This window comes from Phacochoerus africanus, chromosome 4 (assembly GCF_016906955.1).
Source record: "Phacochoerus africanus isolate WHEZ1 chromosome 4, ROS_Pafr_v1, whole genome shotgun sequence".
Lineage (NCBI taxonomy): Eukaryota > Metazoa > Chordata > Mammalia > Artiodactyla > Suidae > Phacochoerus > Phacochoerus africanus.
The window spans coordinates 84,370,681-84,380,065 of NC_062547.1; the positions used below are offsets into that span (position 1 = coordinate 84,370,681).

The 9,385-nt window shown below is 41.9% G+C and overlaps 1 protein-coding gene across 1 annotated transcript in view; it reads right to left on the reverse strand.

Moving 5' to 3' along the window:
- Positions 1 to 3,493, reverse strand: part of ANKRD31 (ankyrin repeat domain 31) — a 160,267-nt gene extending 156,774 nt beyond the window's left edge. The window contains exons 1-2 of the mRNA XM_047778111.1: positions 3,449 to 3,493; positions 3,159 to 3,315 (exon numbers count right to left, since the gene is read on the reverse strand). Coding sequence (XP_047634067.1) covers positions 3,159 to 3,313 — 155 coding nt within the window. The 5' untranslated portion in view covers positions 3,314 to 3,315; positions 3,449 to 3,493. The remainder of the gene's footprint in view (positions 1 to 3,158; positions 3,316 to 3,448) is intronic.
- Between the last annotated feature and the right edge of the window lie 5,892 nt (positions 3,494 to 9,385).

The following is a 9,385-nucleotide window of genomic DNA, read 5'->3' on the forward strand; positions in this document are numbered from 1 at the left end:
AGGGTTTTAAATTTATGTTATCAAAATTTTGATAATGTCATGCTAAGATGGTGATTTATAAAAAAAATCTAATTAAAAGAGTTCCCCCTGTGGCACAGTAGGTTAAGGATCTAGTGTTGTCTCTGTGGCAGCTCAGGTCACCGCTGAGGCATGGGTTCAATCCTTGGCCCAGGAACTTCTATATACCATGGGTGTGGCCAAAAAATCTATTAAAATATCCTTTCAGGGAGTTCCTTGATGGCTCAACTGGTTAAGGATCCAATGTTGTCACTGCAGTGGCTCAGGGTGCTGCTGTGACGCAGGTTCAATCCCTAGTCCCGGAATTTCCACATGCTGCAGGTGCAGCCAAAAAAATACATATAAATCCTTTCAGTATAGTTTTAAAAATAGTACACAGCACCATTCTGTTTTAATCACCAGAGTAGTCATTCTTTTGACATATATCCTGACCAAAAATGTTGCTTTCTTCAGCTAATTTAATGTGATCATTGCCTTGTCTCATCTATTTGGTTTTCTATTTTTCCCTTCTGCAAGTGTATCCTTTGTAACATGTGTTTTCCTTTTCCTTTCTTTTCTTTTTTCTTTCTTTCTTTCTTTTTTTTTTTTTTTGCTTTTTTTAGGGCCACATGTGCAGCACATGGACGTTCCCAGGCTAGGGGTCGAATCGGAACCGTATCTGCTGGCCTATGCCACAGCCACAGCCACGCCAGATCCAAGCCGTGTCTGTGACCTACACCACAACTCAAGGCAATGCTAGATCCTTACCCCACTGAGTGATGCCAGGGATCAAACCCACAAACTCAGGAAGACTAGTCAGGTTCGTAACCTGCTGAGCCACAACAGGTATTTTCTATTTAGCAATTCTCATGAAGACGGTGCTAGTTGATCTTAAGGGAAATAATTAACACATACCTTGCAGGTAATTATGTTCCATTAGCCTTTGACTCTATGTAATTATACTGTTCAGAGGATGTGACAACAAAAGGGCAGGGCAGCACAAGGGAGGTTTTTTTTGGAGTGACAGAACTGTTCTGGATCTTGAATGTGGTGGATGTTCCAAGTTCTCCATGTACTAGCCAAAGTGCTCCCTTGCACACTAAAAGAACAAATAGTATTGTTTGTATATATATATGTGAGCCAGAAACCTAGCTCTTCCCTTACTGCTGCCTTTGCCCCATGCCCCATATCTAACAATCACCATTTCCTGCCAAATTTACTTCTAACGATTTCTCAAATTTGTCCTTTTCCCCGGTTTCCACTGCTTCCGCCTACTTGAGCTCTCATCATTCCAATCTGTTACTGCTCTGATCCCAAAGCTAATCTCTACAGCCGAGCTTTGCAAAAGATGATCCCTACTCTAACAGTATAAACTTTAACCTGGATACCTTTTAAAAATGCACAATCTCAGACCCAACCTTAGAACTCCTGAATTGGAATCCACCTTTCAACAGGATTCTGAAGTGATTTATAAGAAATTCTTACCTTTCATAAAATTTGCAAAGCCCTAGTCTAGGGCTTGCCTGCGTGAATGAAAACATGCTTACGCTGCTCCTTCACCAAACATGTCACAAGCTCCCTACCAGGACACACAAAGAACATACACATGGCCTTACATGACTTTACCTTCCTCTCCAGGCTCATCTTTCACCTCACTCCATCTCATCATTTTTTTTTTTTTTCATTTTATGGCTGCACCTGTGGCATATGAAAGTTCCTGGGCCAGGGACTGAATCCGAGCCACAGCTGCGACCTACGTGCTGCAGCTGAGGCAATGCCAGATCCTTTAACCCACTGGTTAAACCAGTGGCTCAAACCCACACCTCCACAGTGACTCAAGCCATTGCAGTCAGGTTCTTAACCTACTGTGTCATGGAGGGAGCTCCCTGCATCTCACCATTTAATATTTCAGTAAAACTTAACTGTACATTCCAACACACATTTACACAATGCTATGATCCCACCACTACGCCTTTACTCCTGCAGTTCCCTTGGCCCAAAAACCTCCTCTCCTTCATGTAATTTCTAACCCACCTTCAAGCTTCTACTCAGAAGTCAACCCTAGCAAACTCTGATGACCTTAAGTTGAAGTAAGTTCCTTCTGGGCTCTAAACCAGCCTGGGCATACTTCCAACTCCTGGCTTCCTACATTACATTGAAATTATCCGTTTATGTCTTTCCTGGCCTGTAGGTTTCTCAAAGGCAATGACTTCTCTCTTTTACCTTTTCCCTGGATCCAGCAAAGAGAACTATATATGTTTTGATGAACTCTTTTTTTTTTTTTTTTTGGTTTTGGTCTTTTTGGCTTTTCAGGGCCACACCTGCAGCATATGGAGGTTCCCAGGCTAGGGGTCCAATCGAAGCTGTAGCCACCAGCCTAGGACGCCACAGCAACATGGGATCCGAGCTTCGTCTGCAACCTGCACCACAGCTCACAGCAACACCAGATCCTTAACACACTGAGCAAAACCAGGGATTGAACCTGCATCCTCATGGATGCTAGTCAGGTTGGATAATAGCTGAGCCATGACGGGAACTCCGAACTCTTTTTCTTTCTTTCAACTTTCAATGTGATGAACATCTTTTCTTTATTCTTATAAAACTATCCATTTCCAGTTTGGTAGTAACCAGTTCCCTTACCACATTTTCTTTTCCTGAGAGAAATAATGCTAACCGTCTCCTAAACCTGAGCTACAAATTGCTTGAAGCAAATGAGCATGAGGGGTTTAGACCCAAGCCTTTTGGGCCTATGCAAAAAAGCCCCAGGTGAAGAAAAGGGTTTTTATTTATTTATTAAGACCACACCTGCAACCCTGCAAAACGCCAGATCCTTAATCCATGGCCACTATGTGGGGTTCTTAACCTGCTGAGCCACAACGGGAACCTAAAAAAGACTTTCTGAAAAAGCCATAAAGTTATTTACTATAAAGCTCATTTCGTCCTAAGTAGGGGGATGGGGAGGGTGGACGTTTGCGATCTTCTTTTCTACAAATTCTTAGCTCAGGCCTGGCTGCCCCCTCCCCCCATTAAGGTCCTACTTCCGCCATCAAGCAGACGTTGGGCTGGTAACAATTTCTACTCAAATCTCAGAGGGCCACCTGTGGCCACTGCCCAGGCCCAGGCCACCACTTTTTCCAGGGCGCGTCGCGAATGGTAGTCACCTTCTCCAGGGCAGCTCCTCTTCTTCCTGGTCGCTCTCTGTCACCGACCCGTCTATCACCGTCTCATCACTGTCCCAGTCTGGGGCCTGGGCGCCTTCCGCCATCTCCACCTCGCACTCAGAGTCTTTTCTATCCTCTGGCTCTGACTTTTCCATTTCTGCAAAAAAAAAAAGAAAAAAAGAAAAAGAAAAGAAAAAAAATATGCTCTGAGCGTCAAGGTAAATTGTGAGTTAAAAACAAAATCCTTGGGGGGAGCAGGGCCTCTCTGCCGGTACAGGGAGCAAACCCACCACCAGGGCGTCGTCGGGAACAAGGTCCAGCGCCGCGGTGCCGGAGGTGGCAGCACGCCGCCAGCAGGGGGAGCCGCGCGCCGCGTGCGGCCCGCCCCCACCCCGATCCCCCCCGCTCCCATGGCCGGAAGTGCCCCCCCCCCCCCCCCCCGCTCACGCACTTCGGCTCAGGGTTTCCCCTTCGCCTGGGGCGGGGCCCGTCACCACATCCGCTTTCCGTGCTTTTAGTTGGTAGCTGGGTGATGGGGGGACCTGGGCTGAGGCCCCAGAAATCAGAAAGGAAGCGTCTGCCTAAAGCCGTTGGCGGGGTCACGTCGCCCGCAGTGTACCTGGGGCCTGTGGGACTCAGACCCGGAGAGAACTGCCCTACTTTCTGAAACTAGAAGCTTCAAAACGCCTGAAGAGTATTTTACTTTCTCTTTAATCCCCTTGATACCCACCCCTCCCTCAAGTGTCCTTTGAACTAGGCAAAACAAAAATGTTAATCAGAAGTTTTTAAATCATCAACTGATCTAATTGATGTGTTTATTTCTATATTCCTTCATCATCTCTTTGGTTATCCTGTGATACAGATTGTATAGGAAAGGCAGCTTAAATGTTTTATTTTTTCCCTTTATTTTTATAATATTGGTGCCTAGCAACCTCTGAAAGTAATCAGTTGCTATTTTTTAAATGAAGCAATTAGATTCTTAGGTATTAGATTTCAATCTATTGGCAGGTTTTTAGGTCAGACTCATTCAAAACAAAGCCAAATGAGCTCCCACCTGCCAAATGAGAGAGGAAGATTCCCATAAGACAGACCCCCCTCAGCCTAGCAAAGGTTTACTGTTCATCTTGGAATCTCCAGGGTCTAATCACCTATTTGGTCTTTAAAGGTTTGTCAAGTGGAAGGAACTAGGGCTTTCTGACTCCTCAATTTACTTCCCTTTTCAGTACATGGAGTGGCTTATTATTTTACTGTTTAGTTCATACTCTTTTTTTTTCTGTCTTTTCTATGGCTGCACCCGCAGAATATGGATGTTCCCAGGCGAGGGGTCTAATTGGAGCTGTAGCTGCAGGCCTACGCCAGAGCCACAGCAACTGGATCTGAGCCGCGTCTGGGATCTACACCACAGCTCATGGCAACGCCGGATCCTTAACCCACTGAGCAGGGCCAGGGATCAAACCCGCAACCTCATGGTTCCTAGTCGGACTCATTAACCTCTGCGCCACGACGGGAATGCCAGGGAATGAGAACTCTTTTACATTTAAAGAGACCCTAAGAAAATATTCAAGGTTGTAAAAGGGAAAATTGATTGCTTGTTAATATAAATACTAATAGAACTACCATATGATACAGCAATCCCACTCCTGGGCATATACCCAGAAAAAAATCAATTTGAAAGGATACATGCATCCCAGTGTTCACTGCAGCATTATTTACAATATCCAAGACATGGAAGCAACCTAAATGTCCATCAACAGAGGACTGGATGAAGATGTAGTAAATACATACAATGGCATACTACTCAGCCATAAAAAAGGAACAAAATGGTGCCATTTGCAACAACATAGATGGACGTTGAGATTATCATATTAAGTGAAGGAAGTCAGAGAGAGAAAGACAAATATCATATAAGGTCACTAACATATGGAATCTAATGAAAATGATACAAAAGAACTTATTCACAAGACAGAAAGATTTAAAACCAAACTTATGGTTACCAAAGGGGAAATGTTGGGGGTAAGGATGGATTGGGAGGTTGGGATCAGCATATACACACTTTGGGGAATAATATTGTACAGTAAATTTATAAAATGAAACCAAGTGATCCTTCAGAGCTATAATTAAATTTCATTGCTTAGGAGTTCCCATCGTGGCTCAACAGAGACGAATCTGCCTGGCATCCATGAGGACACAGGTCTGATCCCTGGCCTCGCTCACTGGATTAAGAATCTAGTGTTGCTGTTGCTGTGTCGGTAGGCCAGCAGCTGCAGTTCCAATTCGACCCCTAGCCTGGGAACTTCCATATGCCATGGGTGCAGTCCCAAAAAGAAAAAAAAAAAAATCCATTGCTTGATTCCATTTAGGATGTGTCTTCCAATAAAAAGTTCTAATTAGGGATTCTTTACTTGCTTTTTTTTTTTTTGAGTATATATTTTTATTTTAAAATTTTATTTTTCAAAAAAAATTAGAGCAGTTGTGTTCTTAAACATTTTAAAAACTATAATGTTTGGATTAATATAAGACAATGGAATTTTTGTTTTATTTTCCATTTAATTTGTTTCAAGATGATGTTTTGTTTGGAGAGTGTGAAAAAATATTTAACTGCCCAGAGATACATAGTTGGAAAAGAATGCGTAATAATCTTTATAGATAATTGTGGGTATTTTTCTTTGATACTATACTAAAATTCAACAAGTGGTAGTTTCTCAAAGATCTGTTGTGATATGGAATCTGAACACTTTTCAATGAAATTTTGTACTCTGTTATGATACAGGGGTATTCCTCCATTCTGAATGAATATTTTACCAATGCATGATTTTATGACCTCATGCTCTGGTTTTTGGAAAATATTGATTTACTGAGTTAAGAATATTTTTCAAATGTTTAATTTTATTATAGAGCATCAAAAATCTGCATTTGTTAATGGGACCAACAATATCATCAGAAAGTTCTTATGTGTCATAGAGCTGTCAAGTTTATGGTTGCTGACACAAGATTTCCAAAACTCTAATTTTTCCATTCAGATCTTATCTTAAACAACAAATAACAGTTGTTTTCCTTAAAGTGACAGTTTCACCTCACTTTTCTTAAGAAATTCTCAAGAAAATATTTTTATGTCAAATTTCCAAGTATGAACAATCAGAGTACATTTCATATAAAAACAAAAACAAAAACGAGTTCAACTTGCAGACTTACAGTCAGATACAGACAGGAGTCTTTTTCCTCAAACCAATCATCATACATTGGTGATGTCCCATGTACACTTCCCATTTCATCATTTAATCATATGGAGTATTGACAAGATGTATACTCAAAATTACAATATAAAAATTTTATAATTTATACTTCTCTACAAGGATAGCCTTTGCTGGAAATTGGCTTTTTTTTTTTTTTTTTTTTTTTGAGGGCATAATGGTGAAGACACAATGATATAATGGTTACCTACCAGGACAGTGCGTTACCAGTGACTTGCTTTATACAAAGGCACCAGTAACTTTCTCCCCGTTGCTTTTACACCAGCAGTACAAATTTCAGTCCAGTGAAAAAGGCAGATGATGTCTTATTAGCATCATGAACATGGTTTTGAACTCATGAGTCTCCTAGGAGGCCCTTGGGGACTTTGGTGTTCATGAAAGAATTGCTGTCCTTCTCTTTAGCAGCTGGATGTTGAAGAAGTTGATATTTCGCTCCATTTTAAGTGGAAACAGTTGATGCCAAACTGCTTCATGTTGCTGTCACAGGTATTTTTGGGTTTTGGCTTCTTGTGGCCTGTTTTGAACTGTCCTCCTCTTTGCTTACGACACTGCAGTCCTGCTGCACTTTCTAGTCTTTTAACTCACTTAGTTCCCCCTCATTTCTGGACTTCACAGACTTTGGTCCTTCACTGGGATACCACTTCCTCCTGAACTATGAGGCTAGCTCATCCCTAGGCATGGGCTTACACACCATTTTCTCAAAAACATGCTCCGTCACACATACATTTACGCATATTCCTAAACACCTATTATATGGCAGAGAATAGAAAAGGTATTAGGCATGCATTTGTAAATAGTGGATATCCATTATTAATATCTGTCAGCAGGAAAAAATAATTCTGATTAATTCTAGGGGATTCCATTATTTTTATAATTATTAGTAAAGTCAGTCAAATTGAGGGTCTCTTTTCTCTAACCTTCTCCCGGGTGTAGATTGTATCATCCAGGGTTTATTCAAGATTGTGTTAGCGACGGGGATGGATGTTTACAGCTTGATCTAGTGCCATCTACCCTGGTAACCACCAATATATGCAATAATACTGTCATGACAGACCAAGTGTCCATCCATTTGGGCATCTGCGGATGAGACAGGTGCACTTCGAACACAAAGCCTGCTAAAAATGACTGCATTACATAATCTATCTTCATTATTCTCAGATTCCATATTTGAGAATATGCCTATTTGTCATAATTTTTTTGTAGTCCTAAAAATCAATTCATTTATTTTGGCACCTGCCACTGAGATGAGTGTCCCCTCCATGAAACCTACTGGAACTGGCTGTAATAAATAGTCAATCCCCATTATTTGCAGATTCCATATTTGTAAATTTTCCTATCTGCTATAATTTTTTTTTCAATGCAAAGTCCTAATTAGGGATTCTTAGGGGCATTTTTGTTTGTTTGTTTATTTGTTTTGTCTCTTTAGGGCCTCACCTGTGGCATTTGGAGGTTCCTAGGCTAACAGCTGCCAGCCTACATCACAGCCACATCAATGCCAGATCTGAGCTGAGTCTGCACCCTATGTTACAGCTCTTGGCGACGCCGGATCCTTAACCCACTGAGCAAGGCCAGGGATCAAACCTGCAACCTCCAGCTTCCTAGTTGGACTCATTTCCCCTGCGCCACAACAGGAACTCCCAAGATTCTTTACTTGTTTTAAAGGTGAGTTAAAAGTAAAATGTCAGGAGTTCCCATCGTGGCTCAGTGGTTAACGAACCCCACTAAGAACCATGAAGATGTGAGTTTGATCCCTGGCCTCACTCAGTGGGTTAAAGATCCAGCGTTGCTGTGAGCTGTGGTATAGGCTGTCAGCTACAGCTCCGATTCAACTCCTAGCCTGGAAACCTCCATATGTCATGGGTGTGACCCTAAAAAGATGAGGGGGAAAAAAAAAGAAAAAAGTAGAATGTCAGCTTTGCCACCTCAGATTTTCATTAGGAACAAAAATTCTAAAATCATATCCAATAGCATATATGCTACACCACAAATACTTATGAGGCTCAATGTTCTGAAGAAGAGCTGGGATTTAGGGCCCCTCCCTTACTGGCCTTGACTTCTAATGGATGAGGCGGAAAACAAACTAGTACATGGGGAGTTCCCTGGTGACTCAGCAGTTAAAGGATCCAGCATTGTCACTGCTGTGGCCTGGGTCTTTGCTGTGGTGTGGGTTCAGTCCCTGGCCTGGAAAATTCCACATGCTATAAGTGCAGCCAAAAACAAAGAAATAAACGAACAACAAAAAAAACCCAAGTACATGAATAAATGAGCTAATTCAGAGAATGATATGTGCTTGAAAGAAATAAATAGGCTGCTGATAAGAGAACATGGCCAGAGATCACCTTTCTGAGGAGGTGCCATTTGACCTATGACCTCAAGCATGAGCAGAAGTGCAAAGGCCCTGAGACATCATAGGAGACTTATGAGCCTGGAGCTGGGAAATCAGAGAAAGGGGATGTGAGATGAGGCTCAGGGGCACTAAACAGGAAGTGCAGTGTGTACAAGGTGTGATGTAATAGCACTTGCTTCTAAGTGTGGGTTTTGAAAAAGAAGTCTCGAGCATATTGTGGTTACACAATATATTTTGCTCTTATAATTAAAATTCTTTCCTGCCTTTAGTTTCATATCATTTCCATCCTGTCCAGGTTACTTTAGATCTCAGAACTGTAAGAGATGAGACTTTCATGGAAAATTTGATTGATCATAAATATAATGCAACATAAATCTCTCTCTGTCTCTCTCTTTTTTTAATGGCCACACCTGGGGCATGTGGACGTTCCTGAGCTAGGGATTGAAACCGAGCCACTGAGCCATTCCTGCACCAATACCAGATCCTTTAACTCACAGTGCCAGGCCAGAGATTGAACCTATACCTCTGCAGTAACCTGAGATGCTGCAGTAGGATTCTGAACCCACTGTGCCACACAACAGGATTCTCTAAAAGAATAAACACAGTTTTCACCTTATTTCTTTATTTCC